At 35.8% G+C, this 22,615-nt stretch overlaps 3 protein-coding genes across 4 annotated transcripts; all 3 read left to right on the top strand.

Moving 5' to 3' along the window:
* Positions 1–777: 777 nt before the first annotated feature.
* On the top strand, positions 778–3,331 carry s100a11 (S100 calcium binding protein A11). 2 transcript variants are annotated; one of them, XM_067361842.1, is made up of 4 exons: positions 778–1,046; positions 1,593–1,749; positions 2,244–2,303; positions 3,088–3,331. In XM_067361842.1, exons 2-4 carry the CDS (start codon positions 1,621–1,623, stop codon positions 3,214–3,216), a joined length of 318 nt encoding a protein of 105 aa, XP_067217943.1. In that variant the 5' UTR covers positions 778–1,046; positions 1,593–1,620; the 3' UTR covers positions 3,217–3,331. The 2 variants fall into 2 exon arrangements, with proteins under 2 accessions (XP_067217943.1, XP_067217944.1); XM_067361843.1 differs by lacking the exon at positions 2,244–2,303.
* A 1,591-nt stretch (positions 3,332–4,922) lies between these two features.
* Positions 4,923–15,870, top strand: s100u (S100 calcium binding protein U). The gene is made up of 3 exons (XM_067361840.1): positions 4,923–5,003; positions 10,298–10,430; positions 12,685–15,870. Exons 2-3 carry the CDS (start codon positions 10,311–10,313, stop codon positions 13,081–13,083), a joined length of 519 nt encoding a protein of 172 aa, XP_067217941.1. The 5' UTR covers positions 4,923–5,003; positions 10,298–10,310; the 3' UTR covers positions 13,084–15,870.
* A 1,348-nt stretch (positions 15,871–17,218) lies between these two features.
* Positions 17,219–22,252, top strand: s100s (S100 calcium binding protein S). Its single transcript, XM_067361841.1, has 3 exons — positions 17,219–18,474; positions 18,758–18,911; positions 21,371–22,252. The coding sequence occupies exons 1-3, from the start codon at positions 18,452–18,454 to the stop codon at positions 21,566–21,568; spliced, it is 375 nt and encodes a 124-aa protein (XP_067217942.1). The 5' UTR covers positions 17,219–18,451; the 3' UTR covers positions 21,569–22,252.
* Positions 22,253–22,615: the final 363 nt, after the last annotated feature.

Here is a 22,615-nt window from a genome sequence, read left to right as displayed (position 1 = left end):
GTATTTGTTCCAGCATGTTCGTTGATGCTGAGTAAGTCTTGATGGAGTTATCAGATGAAGTTTCCCTGATGAAAGATGTTTGGATTGACAACATTTAGGAAACCTGATAGGAAGGTGTAGAGTAATCAACTGACATGTTAGGTCATGCTTTGAAATAATCAGAAACAAATAAAAATAGTAAATTTTCTCGGTACCATAAACCACAATGCGGGGTGTTTGCTATTCATCTGTCAGATAAAAGCCATATTCTGGATTTCTATAAGTGTGTGTGTGTGTGTGTGTGGTCCTAGTAAACCCAATGTTGTGAGGACGAAATGTCCCTACAAGGATGGTAATACAAAAAATCTTTGACATTGTAGGGACATTTTTTGGTCCTCTTTAAGAAAACAGCTTTTAAGATGTTTTTTTAAAAATGTAAAAATACAGACATTTTTCTGTGTGGGGTGTGTACAGGTTTAGGGGATAGAATATACAGTTTGTACAGTATAAAAATCATTATGTCTTTGAAAAGTCTCCATAAAACATGGAAACCCAATGTGTGTGTGTGTGTGTCTGTGTGTACAGGTTTACCTATACTTCTGAGGGCCAAATGTCCTCACTTATATAGTGAAATATCATTACAACATATACTGGTTCTCACTAGTTAAAATAGCTTATAAATTGTCCCAAACACGTTTTTATTTAAATCTAGTGTTTTGCACGTTTCTGTAAGGGTTGTGTTTAGGGGTTGGGGTTGGGCAATAGAAAATACCATTTATCTGATATAAAATCAATGGAAGTCTATGCAATGTCTTCGCTAATATAGTGAAATAAACTTTTGATGTGTGTGTGTGTGTGTGTGTGTGTGTGTGTGTGTGTGTGAAAGAGTCTAAACTACTTTGCTATGGAAACATTTAAGCAGGAGATAAGAACATCCTGACTTGTGGAATGGAGCAGAGGGCGTGATTTTGGTTTTCCGCTGAGTTTGGTGGTCAGATGGAGAGAATATAAGGCGAGAGGTGGTCATTTACACATCATTCCAGACAGAACATCATTCCTCAGCTCAGGTAAGCCTGTGATACTTCTTCTGTTGTATATATTTTTATTGAATCACTTTTAGTGTGCACTAGATATACCTTTTTTGCCCCTAATTGGTTAGGGGTCACCCAAAGATGAACATCATTTCATCATTTACTTCCTCTCATAAGTATATTTTTCTTTGTGAGACTCAAAAGGCCTTGCCTAGCAGAATGTTCAAGCTGCACTTTTTCAAGGAAATTAAAGTGGTGTATCACCATCCACATTTTGTAAGAAAAAAGAAGCTTGGACATTTTGCTCCATTCTCCTTATGATATATTCACCTGTAATAGTCACAAAGGTTTAGAACAACATGAGAAGTGATGAGAATCTTCCCTACAAAATTTTTTTTTTAAAAATAAGCAAAATTCATTTTAACTGATCGCAATATTTTTTTTGTACATTACTGGTCTTGATTTATGTTTTTTTATTTATTATTCTTATTATGTTTTAACTTTAAATTAGGTTATTGTAAGTCACAGACCAGATCTGCCCATTAGAAAGGACTAACCTGTCAATTCCTTTCTAATCTCCAGCCACCTAAACCATCCTACTCCCAAAATCATGGAATCTGCCATTAACGTGCTCGTCGCCCAGTTCAAGATTTATGCCGGGAAGGATGGCTCTGCAAACACTTTGAGCAAGGAAGAGTTTCAGAGCTTGGTAACATCCCAGTTACCTAACTTCATAAAGGTAAGCCTTTAGAGTTATTATTAAAGTATAACAAAAGGTCAGTATACTTTATATTTATATTCCTCAATTCAGGTCTACACTTGATATTTTGCCAACAAAATGAAAATTTTGTCATCATTTACTCACCCTAAAGTTGTTCCAAACCTGTATGAATTTCTTTCTGAACACAAAAGAAGATATTTTGATGTTGATGGTCCCTTTTGACTTCCATAGTATATTATCCATACTATGGAAGTCAGCGGGGTCCATCAACTGTTTGGTTGCCGACATTCTTCAAAATGTCTTCTTTTGTGTTCAGCAGAAGAAAGACATTCATACAGGCTTGAAACAACTTGAGGGTGAGTAAACGATCACAGAATTTTTTGGGTGAACTAGCACTTTAACTTTAAAGTTAATTGGAAACCATTTAGCTCTTAGTAAGAACAAGGAACCAGTACATTGATCTTAAAAACCAATCATGTAACATCAGGAACTTTTTTTTTAAATCTCCACAGAACCATAAAACCAACTCAAAATGGTTTTTAATAAGAAGAGGCACGTCTGCTGAATCTAAGGTGCTGCAAAGAACTATTATTTTTTTAACTTACAGCTACAATTAAAAATGAATGACATATTTAAAAAAAAGAACTTAATAATAATGACAAAAGCACAACAAAATTACTAAAACCTTATCAAAAATTAAAATGAAAAATATATAAATAAAAACTAATTCAATCTATAAAAATATAACTATCTCAGTGATACTAAAGTAACACTGGTGTACAGCATTTTGAATTTTACTATAAAATTAATTATTTATATATAATTATATATATGTGTGTTTTAATATGTGACCTTTAATAGCAATATTTAGTGAATATTTAATGAATAAATGATGAATGAAAGCCTTTATAGTGTTTGTTTAGCATTCTATGTTGTCAGGCGAATGAACCAGAAAGTATAAGAGCACCATTTAAGAGGTCTGGTGCGAGTTATTAGTTAACCACATCCCAGTCCTCTAAAGAATTCCTTGTGAGTCACATGTTTGTGATTTTGTAGAGGAAATAGCACAAATCCTGCCTCCAAAAAACTCTAAAGTTATAGAAAGACCTTATACTGCTAGTGCGCATAAAATCAAACCGACTGCTTTCAGTATGTTTACATCTAAACTATACAAGAGACAATGGAAAAATGCCACATCAGAGCATTTTCTGTTTGGCCCATCCAGAACAGGAACCCCCCCCACACACACACACACACACACTAATAGGTCAGCAGAAAAGAATGCGCAGTAACAGTGACGATCACTAGATGGAGACACTATCATTACAACTGTCCCTTTTGTCTCTCCTCTCACAGAATGCCTCTGACCCAGCCACCATTGATCAGCTCATGAGTTCATTGGATGCGAATAACGACGGAGAGCTGACCTTCCTGGAGTTCTGGCAGCTTATTGGCAAGGTGGCAAACCAACATGGCGGCTTTTAGCCAGTGAAGAAATGTTTCTGAATGTCATCCAAATCACTTTAATTTTACCTTGTGACTTTCTGATGTAATTATAACATGGGCAGTGCTGTTAATGATTGCCCCGGGTGACGGCAAATAAAAGAAAGCTTTGTTTTATTCTCAAGGTAATCTTGCCTTGCCTCTTTATTGACTGTGTCATATAAGTTTCTCTGCTCATTTTCTCCCATTCTTTTGTGTAGCGCATCTGATTTAATAGCATCATTTTATGGTAACCCAACACCACCCTGAGGCCCTCAACTATCTTATTGCAGAGCGGTTTAGTTTAGATCTTCCACACAGTCACAGTCAGTTACGATTATGTCCTTATTGACACATTCAGTCGATATAAAGCAGGTGCCGACAGTTGCCTTGCTTACAGGTGTGGCTTGAGGAAAGGGCGTTGGTTTCTTCTGGATAATAAGGGAGATTTAGATCTTATTTGCAAGTGCTACTGAGCTAAACTGAATACACAAATTCTGAACATTTAAATTGCCTGAAGAACATTGGCTGTCAATACAAACCTGCCTTCAGAGATGCATCAAGATTTTAAACCTTATAGTCCAACTGGTTGGATAAAGTGGCAGCAGGGGGGATGAGATTTTAAATCTTCCCGAACATTCACAATAGACAAAAGTCTAAAGTGCACTTTGTAGCATAATCAAAAAGATGTGAGGTCAGGTGTGACTATAAGGCATGGCCATGGTCCACACAAAAGTACAGCAGTCAGTACAAACCACTTTACATAGGCGGTGCCTCTTGTAAACACAGATAATCGTAGTAACGTGTGGGCATTGGGATATGATTCACTATATGTCTTCCCTGAGGCCTGTTAAATGCTGTCTAAAGATTTATCTCAATACAATGCATTCCAGTTAACAAGAGTCCGGACGATATTAATTCCTGGGGCGTTTAAAAAATAAAGCACTTTGTAGTCTCTGTGAATACCGGTGTCAGAAATGTACTTTTTAAAAATATATTACAGGCAAATATTCGCCCCCTGTAACAGCTTTTACGTTTATTTTCTAAGCATATATAAACATGCAGAGTGTCATTTATTTATGACACATATATTTAAAATTCAAAATGTAGGCCTGTAATCTATCACAAAACATTCAATGCTGTTTATTTCGAAAACTAAGAAATCTACACAGCTCTTTACTATCTTCCATTATGGAGGATTTTGATCCAGTTTACAGGAAATTATTTATTTTATCTAACAGAAACCACTTATGTTTTTAGAGGCTTTATAAGACGAGAATATTATGAAATATACCAAACGTTGTAAAAGATAAAACAATGGCGCGTTTTGCCTCGAGGTTATTTTCTGACACTAGTGCAAACATCGTGCAGGTAAGGGTTAACGTTTTTGTACTTCCCACTGAAGCTCCAGACAAAACTCACCGTCCTCTGCCATGATTCCCAGTGATTTCTAGTGTGAAACTAGCTGCATTCAGCGGTAGACAACATTAAAAGTGTCAAATTTAGCCCTTGAATCATCTCAAAACTCAAATGTCCTGTTTAAAACAGCCAACTAAGTCCGTCCCCTAGTTGCCTTCCTCCAGGTACACGCCCTTTCATTTGTCAGTCAGGGGCAAAAAAAACCGTTTACGAAAAAAATCACGGAAGAGATTCGGCAGCGGTTCGAGTCTGAAAATTTTTTTTTTTTTTTTTTTTTTTTTTGGAGGTAGGAAAGAAAAGGAAAAGAAAAAAAAAAAGAGGTTTTACTGCAGCTACTGCGAACTGTCAATCCTCGCTGTCCCCATTTTAGGGTAAGTGCTCCTAAATTCGCTTCTTTCGCATTACCGACTCATTTAAACTCAAAACGTTGAGTTTTGAACTTGTACGAGTTTTTGTACAGTGTCAACGCCACGTTTTAGAAACACCCTCCGACCATCCTCAGCCAGCTGAATCTGAAAACATCTGCTGTTTTCACACTCAGCCAATGCGAATTTGTACGAATTTACAGAACTTCTGTGGTTTGAAGCGTTGCTATTCACGGCGTTTTTATTAAGAGTGCACACGACAACAATTACATGTAGTTTATACGTGAGTTCTGTAGCCTATTACATGGTGTTTTGAACGTATAGCTATTAAAATGAATATAATATTTTAAGGTTATTGAGAAGTTTACGTTATTTTGCATTTAGGCTTATTTAAAATTGAATATATAATAGGCTATTTTAAGATTATTGTGAAGGTGACTTTATTTTAAATAAATAATTTAAATAAAAATGTAAAAAGAAACTCGAATATAAATAAAAAGTAGGTCTACTTTATAGCCTAACTATATAAAGATAAATACACGTGTATAATTAATATTTAAAGTATATTTCTAATGTTATTGTAGTCATATTAGGTAATATTTATAGATTATGACATTTTGAGACTTCTATGCCAACAGTAAATCAAGTCTGACTCAACAGAAAAGAGAAGCCAATTTCACCAAAAGCTGTTTTATCCTCGAGGGATTTCAGTTTGTAGAAAATAAGAACTACCTCAAGATTGTTCCCCACGAGTTTTTATACACTGGTAAAGTTGTTCCTGTGTGAATTTTTAATGGCGCACGCGAGCGGCGGGTATTGTCGTTACTGTGATAGAGCGCGCGCGTATCACGTTCACCCGTTTGGAAACGCAAACCTTTCAATCTCTTTTGCGCATTGGAGAGAAACTGTAGAGTGCACGAGTGTTAAACTGCATACGTCTGCCTCCCATTGTCCTTTTTTATGAGGTTGTTTGCACGGATTTATTTATTCATTTCGTCCAGGAACAGTAAAAGGTCATGTCTGCTTTGCAGAGACACTTAAGTAATGGAAGAAATCTCTCTTCATTACTTATTATTAACCATCCACGTGCTGTCTGTCTGTCTGAGAGAGTTTTGGGTTAAAGCCCGAGACTGTCTTGGGTAGCGCGCACGGAATTGCCAGGTCAGGGGCCAAAAACGTCAATAATTCACACGACTTCACGACTGGCACTGGATAGGGTTGAGACCCAGGGTTGAAGGAGTCAATAGGATCGGTGAACGGTGCCTATAGTCACTAGAAATATGATTGTGGAGAGAAGGTGTGTTAGAGTTGTGACAACAACACAGCATTGACTTCAACAGAGCAACGGCCCTTTGATCTAGGGTGCATGTAGACATTGTTTGTAGTGTGGATAAGGGCTGACTGTATCCTGACTGTACAGTAGGGGTTGTGACTCATAAGCTCTATTTAAGTTAGGATGCTGCTTTCTGTGTAAACAGGTGCTTGTGCACTAAACTGTGAGTTTAGGTCTCTTTATGAGAACGCTGTCTAGGTTGGCAGCTCATTAGGTTTTGAAACACATCCAGATAAAAGTTGCTTATCTTGTTCTTTTGAAACTAGGCTAATCTTTTTATTACTTAAACTGGTTTTATTGTAGTCAGAAATATTAGTTCATTAGATTATGCCAACAAAAGTCAATTTTCAGGGTCAAATCAGGTAAAACAAAACAAAACAACAGTGCCTAAACATCGTTTACATTTGCCTTTTTGGTTAAAGAATGCATAAACTAATATTTTTCATATGTTTAAATTTGTATTCTATAATATTAAGTTTAAATATAGTATATGGACATTTTATAGCCTAGTAGCAGACACTTTTGTAGCATGCAAAATCTTTCAATCATGCACTCTTGAAAATCAAGTTTCGAAAAGGGTGTTTTCACAGGGATGCCATAGAAGAAGCATTGGTAACACTTTACAATACGGTTCATTTGTTAAACATTAGTTAATGGATTAACTAACATGAAATAACAATGAGCAATACATTTGTTACTGTATTTACTAATCTTCGTTAGTGTTAGTTAATGAGAATACAGTTGTTCATTCTTTGTTCATGTTAGTTCACAGTGCATTAACTAATGTTAACAAGCTTTTAATAATGTATTAGTAAATGTTGAAATTAACATTAACAAAGATTAATAAATGCTGTATAAGTGCAGGTCATTATTAGTTCATGTTAACTAATGTAGTTAACTAATGTTAACTAATGAACCGTATTGTAAAGTGTTACCGAATCATTTCAGTGAACAGTCTTATAGTGTAAAGAACATTTTAAAAATCTAAAGAACCTTTTTCGTAATGAAAAGTTTCTATTGATTTTGAAGGTTCTTCATGGAATCGCTGATGCCAGTAAAGAACGTTTATTTTGAAGAGTGCATGTTATCATTTTAGGGCATCATAGGTGCAATGAAATTCAAAACATGTCTGTGATGCCCATAAATGAGGTCTAGAAAGGCTGCTTGCTAGGTTTTGAGATGTTCTCTTTGTTTTAAGACACTGTACGAGTATGTAGGGTTAATATTCGACAGCCAATAGGAAGTTTAATATAGTTTATTGCTGCGTTGTGACATCATTAGCTGAGTGTCTGTGTGCCAATGAAGTAGAAAACTATTTCCTGCACCATTCCACCTGACGTTAGTGTAAAAGAGTCCTTCTCACTTTCAAACGGCCTATGAAACCAGAAACTTTAATATGCGTACTGCGTCATCTCTGTATCTCCTTCTCTCTCTCGCGCTCATTAAATTAGGCTAATGGTCATGTTTCTTAATTGCTTACTACCTGCCGATGTGGTTATTACTGCTGATAAGAGGAAACTCTGTGTGTTTGTGCGTCAGCTAATTTGGCGGCATTAGAAACCGTCTCGGATGACAAGCACACCTACACAGATTTTGACCTGCAATAACAACCCGAAGGGCTTCTTTGACTGATGGATGTCACTGTGTTTTGTACAGCTATATGCAAATTATATGGTTCAATCCTCATCTTAACAAGCAAGCTGTAACGTTCTGATTAAGTCTGAATGACTTGCGTAAAGAGCAATGATTGGAATTCAAAAGATGACAAACCCTCAAAGTTGTTCTTTCTATTTCTCTGTGAGACACTCGGGTGTCTATAGCTCAAGATTTTATCAATGAAATGTACAATTTTTGAACGCACATTGGTTCATTTAATTCATTCTGCTGCTCTTATAACAGGAACATTTTACATTATTGGAACTTTTAGAGGAAGTTGACTACCCTACCTACTATTATAATATTGATTAATATTTAAAATTAGCTTTTATTTTTATATTTTCATTCATTCATTTTAATTTTATTTTTGTTAAGTATTTCTATATAGCTTTTATTTCAATTTTAGTCATTTTAATACTTAAACTTATTTATTTTAGTTAGTTGCCAAGGCAACATTTTTAATTTTTGTGTACGTTTAAGTGTTTCATGTAATATTTAGGCCTATATTTAATTTTATTTCAGTTTTATTTGAATTAGTAAAAATGTTTTTAATAGTTTTACCTAACAAAAACAACACTGCTATGGATGTCTTTATACTTGTTGCCGCTGCAATGTAAAAAAAAGAATAGTTGGTTTAACTTAAAAAAGCAAGTTTCCTGGCTGCTTTTTGAGTTCATTGAAATTGATTGATTGGTTTAATCAATAGAAACTCTAAATATTATGTTATCTGAACCACATTAATTACTGAAGTTGATTTGACAAAAGAAAAAAAATTGTCAAATCATGAAAATAATTGTTTACAGTGTGCATATATTAATCACACTTTAATAGAGGTTTTCGGAAATTACCTTAAAATCTGATCGCCGCATTTTCATGCCGAACATAGCTGAGTTATGACTGTCTGCACCTCATCAAAGAATCTGAGTAATGCCATCCTTTCATTGAGGCAAGCTGATTGGCTATTGGTATTTCCTTTGAAACTTTGACCATTCAGTAATAAAAAATTGTGTAGTGGAATGCAAGAGAGAGTGAACGTTTGCCCGCATGAAATCTTATACGTGAGAAAAGAGAAGCAATGCTGGTCAAAGAAAGGGAAAAGCAGGACTAAATTCTTTACATTGAAAAAGGTGTGGAGAGCAAGAGGAACAAACTACAGAAAAAAAAAGAGTGAGTGAAGAAAGAAGGGATGCTTGAGCTGTTGGTAATCCCTTGAGAAACATGAAGCCGCTGTGCGGTTCGGTCATCAGTAGATCAGATGACCTATCAAAGATCAGGACAGCCACTGGCGACTTGCCTCTTTCTTCTCTCTTCCCTTATCTGCAATTGACTGTCACTTCTAACCCTCAAGATTTCCATTCTCCACACCCTAGTACACTTTCAGGTAGAGAGTTGGCTCTAACATGTTAAGGAGCTTGTCACCAACCATAAATGACCCCACTTCTTCTTAGGGTTAGGGTTTGTGTAAAGTATTAAACTTAAATCAGACATGATTTTTCACCTGGCATATGATAAAACAAACGATTTATGTATTTATTTATGCATGGAAATTAAAGCTCATGTAACTTTACTCTAGAAAAATACTAATATTCCAAAAGTGTTTGTTATTAATACTCTTATTTAGCAAGGGTGCATTACATTGATCAAATATTACTATAAAGACATTTATAATGTTACAAAAGATTTCTGCTTCAAATAAATGCAGTTCTTTTGAACTTTCTATTAATCCAAGAATCCTGAAATAAAGTAAGTTTCCACAAAAATATAGGGAAGCCTAATTGTTGATTAATATCGAATAATAATCGATGTTTCTTGAGCAGCAAATTTCATATTAGAATGATTTTTGAAGGATCGTGTGACACTGAAGACTGAAATAATGATGCTGAAAATTCAGCTTTGCATCATAGGAATAAATTACGTTTTAAAATATATTTAAATAGAAAATGGTTATTTCAAATTGTAATATTATTTCGCAATATTACTGTTTTTACTGATCAAATAAATGCAGAATCGATTAATTGTTTATTCAAAAACAATAAAACAAATCATACTTATTTTTTGAATGGTAATCTACAGCAAATCTAAAAAGGAATATATTCCCTTTTTATACTGTACATTATAATGCTGTGATGCCTAAATTCACTTGTAGCACTTACAATTATTGATTTTTAGTTCTTAGTATTTTATTTTTAATTTATTTCAACAAAAAAGCATATAATTTTATTGGTCATTCATCGTCCACCAGCCAAAATTTTAATATCCATGCATCCTTAATGTCAGCTGTCTACTAAATGTTCTTTTCATCTTGTTGTAGAGAGAAAGCAAAGATGGAGGCAGCAATTAAAACCGTGGTGGGTGTCTACCTGAAGTCATCTAAGGGCAAGGAAAACCTCGGAGGGAAGGAGTTTCAGAGCCTTGTGAAGAACCAGCTGAAGAACATTGTGACGGTTAGAAGCTGCATTTAGTTTAGTTAAATCTAGCAAAACTTAATTTGATATTCAGCCATCATTCAGTTACCATATCTGTCTTCAGTACACTCGTTTTTTCCATGGCTACAGGTTGGCCCTGGTTTATTTCTTTTTTGAGCAGTTTCTTATTATCTGGACTTTGATGAGCTGAGCAGAAACCACAAACTTGTGTCCAAATAGTCATTTGCCATGAAGAATGCTGCTGTGTTATTTGCTCCGGTGCCACATTAAATTACAGAGGAAAACTTTTTGTGGCGCTCGTTCATCTTGCACTGTTTGTGCTACGGACATGAATGATTCCTCAAATCATGCAGCTTGTTGTGGAGAAGTGGACTATTAATCTTCTAAACAATCATTTTGCCTGGCAGACCATAAACGAGTGAAAAAACCCTGTAGATCAATATATTTCAAGTCACCACAAAATCAAAATTGACAATTCTAATTTTTTTTTATGGAATATTGCAGATTATTATAAATTATTTATCTGTACACATAATTATTTTTTATAATTCATGTGCCCTCGTTAACTTTGATCAAAATTGCTTCCCCTCCCTCTTGTAGTTGCATCTCTACTCCTCTCTAATGAGGTGTTTTTGGCGGCAATCTGTCACTCACATGAGATCGACCGATAGCAAACCACAACCATCCAACCATCCAATCAATCCCAATAGACAAAACTCCTACAAGTCCTATCCTACATTTTTTTTTCTTGTTCAAAACAAAGGGGAAAAAAAGGTTTCTAGAATGTTTTATGTTTTGGCAACAGTTCTTTTAACCCTAATTGATAGAGTGTGTAGCTTTTCATGTCTTAAACAACCATTTAGGAAGATCATGGCCGTATTCTAGGATGTCAAAACCAAGATTCATCAGGCTCAAACTGTGAAAGAATGGTTGGCAGAGAACATGAAGAATCATTTTCACACATGAACTGGGACCTCTGAGTCCAGACCTTAAATTCATTGAAAGTCTTTGGGATGTGCTGGAGTAGACTTTACAGAGTCCTCACCTCTTGCATTGTCAATACAAGATCTTGACCAAAAATTGATGCACCACTTGATGGAAATAACATCACAACATTTATTTCCATCAAGAGGTGCATCCATTTTTGGTCAATATCTTGTATTGACAATGCAAGAGGTGAGCACTCTGTAAAGTCTCTTCCAGCACACACAGAGGTGCCAGTTCATGTGTGAAAATGATTCTTCATGTTCTCTCCCAACCATTCTTTCACAGTTTGAGCCCGATGAATCTTGACATTCATCCTGGAATGTGGTCATGATGTGTCTTCCTGGTTGTTTAAGAAATTAAAAGCTACACACTCCATCAATTAGGGTTAAAAGAACTGTTGCCAAACATATAACATGCTAAACATAATAATCACTCCAATAACGATCCAGTCACACCTATTTAAAGGGTTGGTTCACCCAAAAATAAAAATGTCTGTCATTAATTACTCACCCTCATGTCATTCAAAACCCTTAAGACTTTCATTCATCTTCAGAACACAAATGAAGATCTTTTTGATAAAATCTGAGAGCTTTCTGTCCCTCCATTGACATACCTACAACTTTGACGCTTCAAAAAGTTCATAAAGAGATCGTAAAACGAATCCATAAACCGAGTGGTTTAGTCCAAATTTTCTGAAGAGACTTGATTGCTTTATACGATGAACAGATTGAATTTAGGCTTTTATTCACATATAAATATTTAAATCACACATCAGTTGTGTAAATGGAAGCTCAAGCTAGATTTGGAACAACATGAGGGTGAATAATAAATGACAGAATTTTCATTTTTGGGTGAACTAACCCTTTAAAACAGTGACTTTTTTTCTCCTTTTTTTTCTGGCTGTGTAGTGTACATCACAATAGAGAAGAAAAGACTACCGCAACTTCAGTTTCATGCCGACTTAAAAAAAACATTGTCGGAGCCGATAGCCTCATGGGCAAGGTGTAGCACAATTCCACTTTGGGTGATTCAAATTCGAATCCCAACTAGTGATCCTTTTCCTAAAAGAATACCAGACTTGTAACCACATAGCAACATGCTAAAAACCAAGTTTTCTCATGAGCAAGAACCATCTACATTTTTACAGAAAGTTTTTAGAACCTAGTTCATATAACATGTTGTATCACCATGAGCAGTTGAATCCATTTCAAATGTGAAATGACAGTCAATACAAGCTGCAAACCTGTTTCATTAGTGATTAACATCTGAGGAACTCTGTGTTTAGGGCTCAGAGGACAATGAGGCAGTTAAAAACATGCGTCAACAGCTTGACAACAACCAGGATGGGAAGGTCAGCTTCCAGGAGTATATGAAACTGATTGGCTATCTGGCGCAGGCTGTCAGCGAACAGCGTTGTTTGGAAAAAGAAACACAACCAGAGAGTTCAACCCAGGAGACGCAGCCTGAGGCGGCAGCCAATGCACAGGCAGAGCCCAAGGCAGAGCCACAGGCAGAGCCACAGGCAGCAAAGGAGGCGGAGAAAGAAGACGAGCCAGTGGTCGAGAAGGCAGCGGCCGAAGAGCAGAAGCCAGAGGAAGAGAAAAAAACAGATGTGGAACAGGAAGAAGCGAAAGTTGATGAGAATAAAGCTGAAGAGAAGATCAAAACAGAGGAAGCGTCGTAGGAGCTCGAGGAAGTCGAGATTGTCGCATCTCAAATGCTTCTCTGTTTGTTTTATTCGTCATTTTCATTGTGATATTTTAATACATACATTTGAAACCCGGCCAATACACTACCAATTTTATTACTGCAAAGAGGTGTAGCCTTCTTAATAATACTAATTTCTGATTGTATGCAAATTAGTTCATGCCTGTGATTTGTTTTGTAATAATAGTGTGTGTGTGTGTCGACAGCCGCAAATGTGACAAATGGCCAAAGGGGTGCAATAACTAATCATTAAGTCCTTTTGTTTGAGCCAGATTTGTTGTAAGGGTACTGCAACCACTGTGTCCCCGCTCCAATGTCTCCACAAATCATCCGTGAATGAAGAACAGACATCGTTTCATAGCAAAAATGCTTAAATTTAGGCATTATTAAATATCCATTATGTTTACTTTTTGTTTGTGCCACTTTCTATGACAGGGTTACTCAGTCGACTCCGGTGCTAGTCGTTAATGTACTATGTATTTTCCAGTGTTGCAGAAGTATAAAAATAGCACTTTTTTTCACCTTGCTTTTATTTGATGAAATGCCCTTCTGCAGGAATTTAACATATTCCGCCACCATTCAAATGTGGGACTTGCGTTTGTGGCGCACATGGGAACACTATGCAACCCACGTACTTTATAGTTCACATTTCTGGGCCTTGTTTGCATGAAAATAAACAAATTTGCTTTTGAATAACATAGTTTTATGGCATGCTTTCTGGCTTGTGTACTTGGATCTAACTCTCACATGCTGACGTTCACATGCTGTCCATCTTAGTGCTTTGTCTCAAGAGCTGGAATATCAGATGCTTAGTGTGCTTATGATAGCTGACGCTCAATAATTAAAAGCCTTTGGGATGGAATCCACACCAGGGGACCCTAGTGGCCCCGTGAGAGCCCCAAGACATCCCATAGTATTGGTTCACTAAGGTTAGACCCCTGAAGACAGTTAATAAGATGGACAAAAGAATCACACTTCAGTAATCACTCATTCACATAAACATTCAACCTCAAACTTTATTTTAACCATATTCGCCTCCACTTATTTTTCTTTTGCTGTTATTTTTTTTTTTTTATTGTAATAGGTCTGGATATGTTTTAATAGCTTTGTGAAATGTAAAATGTCTTAAAATCTCTTAAAGACTATATTAACATCAGAATTGACCAGTTTCACTTATATTTTTCACTTTTAAACACATTTAATACTTGTGATATGATCACAACTAGCATGTTAGCATATGTTTAGCGCGTAGCTAGATACCCAGTTAACACTTTCACAGAACTTTGGTTAGCATTCTGGCTAGGTTCTCTTAAACATTATTCTAATAACGTTTGTTCAAAGTTTTCTGGTCTTTAATAATGTTCCCAAAACGTTTATATATCATTCATGGAACTTTTTTTCCCCTGAAACATTTTATTTGGACGTTGGGCTAACATTTTAAATGTGTTACTGTGTTTCAAGTAATATTATCATAATGTTTGAAAAATGATGGAATGCTCCCTTAACATCGAATAACCAAGAAAAAAAAACATTTTAAAACATTAAAGAACAGCACATTTTGAACATTTAGAGAACATTCAGAAAAAATGTTTTATAAATGAGCTTAATAGGAACGTTAGCAAAACGTTTTTCGAGCATATTTTTGTTAGCTGGGTAAGTAGATACCGATAGATTCAATCTAGCTAGAATAATATTGATTAGTGACATTACAAATATTAATGTTGTATCCCATCATGCATTGGTTAGTCATGTGCAAGACAACCCTGTATGAAGGCCTGATGAGGAATCTTATCTTACTGTTCCTTCTTTAGACAACATTTAAAAGTAACATGTTTGAAAAATGATTAAAATAGAAGGTTCCCTCAACATTCATATAACCAAGAAAAAACCTTTTTAAAACATTAAAGAACTGCTCGTTTTGAGCATTCAGAAAACATTTGGTAATAACTTCTTAAAAATGAACTTAATGGGAACGTTAGTAAAATGTTTGTACCATAGAATACAGCTAGAATAATATATTGATTAGTGACATTACTAATATTAATGTTGTATCCCATCATGCATTGGTTAGTCATGTGCTAGACAACCCTGTAATGAAGGCCTGATGAGGAACCTTATCTTACTGTTCCTTGAATTTTTCACTAATTATCAATGATTCAATGAATTTTGATATAGCAACTAGGGTAAAGCCATAACATGCAAGAAGAAGAGACAGATGCACAGGTACTTTCACTATTTAGCCATTATAGCAGCTTACATAATACATCACATACTACATTATGCATTATACAGTTATGTATAGCCTACATCAGTGAGAAATCCTACGCTGCCTAAAACACTCATTTAGATCATGCTAATGGGCTCTCATTTATCTCAGGCTGTCATGTATATCCTGGCCATCTAAAACCGCCTGTTTACTTTGGTGTGTCCGACTCCAAAACAGTCGTGTCTGGTGTTGCCAGGCCTCACTACATTAGCATTATAACGTCATCACACCTTATTAACATTCATGTTTTGACCACACGTTGTTAATACTGTAAAAACTTCAAGCTTGATGTTAATTGTCAGTCAATCAGAAGTAGTTAACAGCTCTAACCTATAATTAACATGAAACTCTGTCTTTTGAACAAATGCATGAGCATTTCATTAAGTGCGCATAGCTAACGTAGCTGCTCAATGTAACCAACTGACCACATTTTCTGTCTTCATTTTCTATGCTGTATGATTGACCATCTTCAGCTACTCAACAATAAAGGACTGTAATGCAAACTCCACTGGCCTGTAGAGTCTTCTTGTGTCGAGTCAACTGGCATGACGGGGTCAAATGGCCCTTGTATTGGCAGGTGAACTAAATGAGGAGAGTATGGGAGGGGTGCCGAAACTGAAGATGCGGGAGATGCTCTTGAGAAAGGAGGGGGCCGAGTGAGTGATATTTAAACCCCAGAGGTTCTCTCTCTCCCCTCATCTGTGCTTCAGCTCTCCGGCTGTCTATCACTATCTCCTGCACTTCATTACAGACAAAGGAAGCTCTCCGTAGGCATTCAGGTAAGACAGACAGCTCAGGCGAGAGAAAGGACTCCTTTCTCTCAGAGCAGAAAGCTAATGAATGCTCTTCCGGATTGGATTATCTGTTGATAACTCTTTTGTTGTCTTATTCAAATATCTGTCCATAGGTCAGTGCTACTACAACTTTTGTGTGGAGTTATTATCATAAGATACAGATATAACCATGAATGTCTAGTCTAAGTTAGAGTTAAAGTTAAAGTCAATTAGAATTTTATTTGAACTTAATTGCCTTTTCCCCTGGATAATTCCCTAGATTTTACACTGATCTATCTATCTATCTATCTATCTATCTATCTATCTATCTATCTATCTATCTATCTATCTATCTATCTATCTATCTATCTATCTATCTATCTATCTATCTATCTATCTATCTATCTATCTATCTATCTATCTATCTATCTACCATTGTTCAGTGTAAAATTTGATGAAGATGTCTATGGTGTAGGACTATTGTCACACTTTTAAAATATATCCACATACAAAAAACGTAAGTGTCCCACTTTACCTGTATTCACTATATTACGTGCCAATCCTGAATATATGGTTATGTCTTTGATTTTGATTAATGTAAATGTCAGTTTTGAGACTATATCATCGAATGAGTTAGATTTAGATTAAAACGCATTTGTTTTTATGCACATAAATTAATCTCTCCTTCTTTACATGTCAAGGAACGGTCAGTTTCCTTAGTGTCACTGGGTCACTTGGTGTTTCGTTACCGTTCTCATCTTGGTTGTCATGGCATCGGTGTCCGTTCTATTCTGATACCACTAATGAGGATGCGCTTCTTGTTTCCTTCTACGTCCTACAAAGAAATGTGCCATAATTTCACCTTTCAGCTTATTTTTTTCCAATTGTCTTGTGTTTATTTAGATTATTGCCATTTTTGTCTGTCTTCCATTGCATTATAGCTTCCAGTTGAACTTTTTTAATGGCCTTGCGGGACATTAAAACTATTCTGACCTTTTTAGTTAGTGTCCATTTCATGAACAATGGTTCTTGGTTTTTGTACTCGAGAGCTGTAGAGTTCACCAGTATTTGTTTCAAATCCGCATGTCACCATTTGAGTTTCCTAATTAGGCACTCTCTTAGCTTAACTAATTAGTTAAATTAGATGGTGTAGTACTTCAAATAAAGAGCTGAGCACAGAGGCCTCATTAGAGTAACCTTGTCCAAAGTCTCAATTCAATTATGCTGCTATTTATAGTGCAGACATGTAAGAAATGGGACAACAATAATGCATTTTACCATTTACTTGATGTTATTCCATTATTTTTTACTTTTCTAATTGATTCCAGGAGTAATTTCGGTAACCATCCAATGCTGTCTTATCATTTCTTCTTCATTTTGCAATATTTATTTTGGTTCTCATTACTATAGTCTATACAGAACTCTGTCTTCCACTTAACTTTGGCCTCTATCCTAAAAATTAACTAATGGATTTGCTTTAGGATAATTTCAGGTGTGACTGTGTGTGTTTGCGTCTTCACGAGAGCCTCAGATTACTTGGACGAAGGTTCCCTGGGGAACTTGCCAGTAGTTTTATCTCCATTTTGACAGTTTTATGTTTCACTTGTGGTTTCCATTTGAGAGATGCGTCCCCTGTTACATGAGCAACAGATGATTTAGATGTGAGCAGGGAAGCGTTCACATACAACTAATGAGCGTTCAAGTCAGAGGCCAGAGTACTATAGACCAATTTATCTAATCATGCATTGGGTCAATTAAATTCCATCTAAATGTACCTATACATATAAAGATAAAGGGGTGACGCCATAGAAGAACCATTTTGAGTTCCCCAAAGAAGCGTTCAGTGACTAGTTCTTAAAAGAGCCATTATTTCTTAGCGCAAAGGACATTTTATTAATCTAAAAATCCTTTTTCCACTATAAAGAACCTTTTGTAAAATGGAAATGTTAATGAACATAAAAGGTTCTTCACGGAACCATTGATGCCAATGAAGAACCTTTATTTTTAAGAGCGTATGTCTCTCATAAAGTGCCAAACCTGCAGTACGACAATACTTAGAGGTCTAACGTTACCTCTCTGTGTGTCTTTGACATCAAAATGACCTAAACATGTTAAGTTGGTGTCTAGAAAAACCAAAATGCAGCCATAACAACTCTGAGGCAAAGCGTTCAGCCTTCCAGCAGTATTTTTTGCCAAATGCTGTTCATGCTCCAAAGTCTTTCTCATCTTCTGTTGCACCTCATCAATGACTGTGTCTGTTTCTACATGCGCAGTAGTTTGCTGAACCTGGAGAAAGAAGATCCAAGATGCCACGCTCAAAGTGTGATGTGTAAGAATGTTGCTTTTTGAGTGACAAACCCCTAATCAGAACCTCTAATTTTCCTCTAAATCAAATAAAACCCCCAAACAGTAAGGATATTATCTCAAACAAATGATTGAGAGAACATTTCACATTTTGTTTTCACCCTTAGTCCAAAACGTGTGTTTGTGCCAGCATTAATTGAGCCAAAGCTCCACCCATGCTAGTCATGTGACCATACATGCAGCAGGGTCTAGCGAGGGGCGCGCCATGTCGTTGTATCTAACCTTTGACCTTTTTAACCACCTTACAGCATGTCCAAAGAACCAAGCTCCAACTTGGAAAGCGCCATGCAGATGCTTATCAAGACCTTTCATAAGTATTCCGGAAAGGAAGGAGACAAATACACGCTCAGCCGAGGGGAACTAAGGGAACTTCTGACAGAGGAGCTGGGAAATTATCTTGGGGTGAGAAGAAAGCACATGCACAATTGCACAACTTTTGCAACCGGTTTTAATTTTATGGACTGCCAAATTTCAAAGCCAAAAAACAAAGAAGATATTAAGCAAATAATGGTGGGGCTCGATTTTATCCTCAGGGATTTTATTTGGTCATGCAAAGTGAGTGTTCCAAATCGGAATAGAAAAATAGGTTTGGGAGTGACTGGAAAAGTTACAAAGACAAACATTTTTTATTTGGATTATTATGCTCCAATACATTTTAAAAAATAAAACATTGAACATTTATTAAGAAATTAATAGTAAATAAATTAATAATTCAATTTTGACTACAATATTGTATTGACTTCTTCTAAACATATTTTAGAGATTTTTTTCATATTCCCTTCTACATTTTGTTAAAAACTTTCCACATAAAGTCTTCAGAACTTCTGCAAAATAGACTCATTTAAATACCTGCTAAAAATGAATGTGACACAACCTGTAACGCAAGTTCAGATTTGCATTTACTGCAAGTTACGGAAACACCCATATGATAACGGTTTACAGATTCAGTGAGCCTGCAATTATGTCTTATGTAAATATCATGTATGTGGATTCAGCTTCTGGCTCTTTCGACTGAAGTTCACATACATTCCCTTTCATTAACATTCCCAGAGTTCCTCCATTTTCCATCATAATATCTACTCAACTTCAAGAGTTTTCAGGGCTTCAAAAGGAAAGTAACAGCACATTTTGTCACTTTGGCCCCACTTTTATACATTATAAGCACATTTATATATACTTAAAGAAACAAATCTGTAGAAAAATTAAAATGTACCAGTAATTTTCTACCAGGACATTATTCATTGAATTTACCAACATTTACTTTAACCCTAAAACACAACACAATGTAATTCTAATTCTAAATACAAGTAAAACACCTCTTCATATTTACACAGTACAGATTACATAATCAGAATCCAAAAATTAAGTACTTGTAATTAGAGTATATTATGTTTTAAAATGCTCATAATCAGATTACAGTTACTTTTTTATTGATTACATATTACATAGGCTATTATACGCATTAATGTTGGTAAATGGTCACATGACATGCAGGTAAACATCAAAAATATATATATTTTAGTAAGTATTTTAATTAGTTTTCCCTTTGTATTTTCATATCAGTATGGTACAAAATAATCTCATTCTATTCACTTATGTGATGAACAAGTTAGGTCAAAAGTAATCTAAAATGTAATCTAATAGATTACATAATGTAATTTGTGTTATAAAAAATGGTTAGTTCTTGTCCTTGATTCTGATCAATAGCTGTGTTTTATCAAAGTCCCTTTAAGACAAGTCATTTCACTCAGCGGCCATCTTTGAAACGCTTCTCGGTCATCCTGGGCATCCATGCAGCTGAATGGGGAAACGTCAAATTCTCCAAAGCTGTTTGCCAAGCTTTCGATTAAACTTCATATTTGAAATCACCAATGAATTCTGACAACAACTGTCTCATAATTTGTTTTCCAAACGCTCGAATCATGACAAAAAAACTGTATTTTTAGGTTGGATCAAGCTAATGCGCAGACCTAAATGCGCGTCTCTTGTGCCTCATTAATGACCGCTGCAGTGACGCAATGACTTTACCAGTCGGCGATTGGCTCTTATTTTGAAGGCGGTACTTATTCCGCGTTACACTTTCTCCCATTCAAAACAATACGAGTGACATGTCTTGTGTTATTCTATAGACTTTGGTTTTATTCACGATAAAACACGGCTAGTATGACCGCTTTACCCAACGGTTCTGTGTACAACACCCTTAGCAACCACTCTTAGCAACGTAGACTGTATGTTCTCAATTGTTGAAGCTTACTGTCTTATGTAGAAGAGTTTATTACCTGCATTCAGATTTAGCATTTTCCTTCAGGTCAGTCCTATGTTCATAATAAAAAATCTGTTTAAATGTCCAATGTATTATCTTGTCCTTTTAACATTTAAGGGGTTTTCCCATGACTGACAGCTCTAGTCAAAGCATTCGTCAGTTGCGTCTTGTTCCGTGTTCGCAACAATTTAATCTTTTCAATATAAAAGTCTTTGCTACTGACTGACACAATCATAAAGACAGTCTTTGCCGCCATCTAATGGCGTGAAAATGTAACTTCTGTTGTTGTTCACGGTCAGGGACTATTTTTTTCCGGCGGAAGGAAGGCTTTAGTGAAAGTTTACTTCATGAAAGTTGCATTGATGCGTATTTCTGGCTTTAATATTTGTATTGTGTGGTAACCTTTTTACAAAAGCAATAAGGTATTCGAGTCTAGTGCTGTATCGTGAATAAGTCACGACTGAAGGGGTTGCAGGCACTCCACTTCGCCAAACAACGCCCTTCAGCCGTGACTTATTCACGATACAGCACCTTATTGCTTAAATCAGTAACAGACTATAATTTTTAAGTAAATTTTTTTATTTTCGTCTTCACACAGAACGCTCAAGATAAAGATGCGGTGGAACGAGTGATGAACGACCTGGATTCCAATAACGATGGCGAGGTGGACTTCACCGAGTTCATCATCCTCATGGGGGCGCTGACCGTGGCCTGCAATGACTTCTTCCTGGACAGTCCGCCGCCTAAAAAGCCTGATGGCAAGGGCGATGCAGCAACAGAGGAAAAGAAAGAGTAAAGAGCAAATGCTACAAAAACAGAAAGAGAAAACAGAGAGAAGTATTATTAGGTTGCATGGTTGAGAACAAGAGAGTGCACAAGTTTCATCCATTTCTTTAATCAGGACCGACAAACCTAGTTCCTGGAGGAGATTTCTCTGCTTTTATAATTCACCCCAAGCTGTTAATATACTTTTAAAGCAAAACTGACAAACCCCAAAGTTCGAAGACTTGGGGGTTTGACAGAAACACACATCAGTGCAGTGAAAAGGAGCTGGTTTGTCTAACGCTGAACTATTTTTTTTCTACTTAATGAGACGTTTTTGAGTATAAAAATCTTTCAGATGGGTGCCTTCTGCTTCATATAAGAACACATGACCGCAGACATTATATACAGCTGTTTTTGGATGAAGATATAGCAGCAAAGTGTATTATGAGTGCAATCAGTGGCTACTTACTTGTAAGTGTCAAAGCCTGTTTAGAGAGTAGTGTGTTATAGACAGTTATGAATGCTCATTTTTAATAATTCTGAACTGTGACTTGACAAACATATGTTGAGGTATTTATACTTAGATCTAGATGATGATGTAATTATAAATACCATTTACTGTTGACAGCAAGCAATATTACATCTAATTCATGGTTACCATAAATTCTGAACAGTGTTCATGATCTATGAATCTAATAATTCAGTGTTGGTTTGTCTCTTTCTTTGCATCTATTTTTTAGCCTGTTTTTATTTAATAATCAGTATGTATCTTCTGAATTATAATAAACGTGCAACTGACCTCCATACATTCGTCTCATGTTATTTGTACTTTGATTCTTTGTTTTTTTATATACATTTATCATATTGAATGTAACAAATTGATTTCTGTTTTTATTATTTATCTCCCTTATTAGTTTAGTTCAGTTTACTAGACCACTGGCTGGTTTCATAAACTGCTTAGACTAGTCTTACAATTTAGTAATCTAATTTTTTCTTTCAAGATCAGTTACATAAAAAGGAAGATTGGTCTAATTTGAATCTGATTAACCCTAACTAATTGCTACTAAAGACAAAGTCT

This window comes from Chanodichthys erythropterus, chromosome 15 (assembly GCF_024489055.1).
Source record: "Chanodichthys erythropterus isolate Z2021 chromosome 15, ASM2448905v1, whole genome shotgun sequence".
Classification (NCBI taxonomy): domain Eukaryota; kingdom Metazoa; phylum Chordata; class Actinopteri; order Cypriniformes; family Xenocyprididae; genus Chanodichthys; species Chanodichthys erythropterus.
The sequence above is the reverse complement of the archived record's forward strand: the minus strand, read 5'-3'. Positions and strand labels throughout refer to the sequence as shown.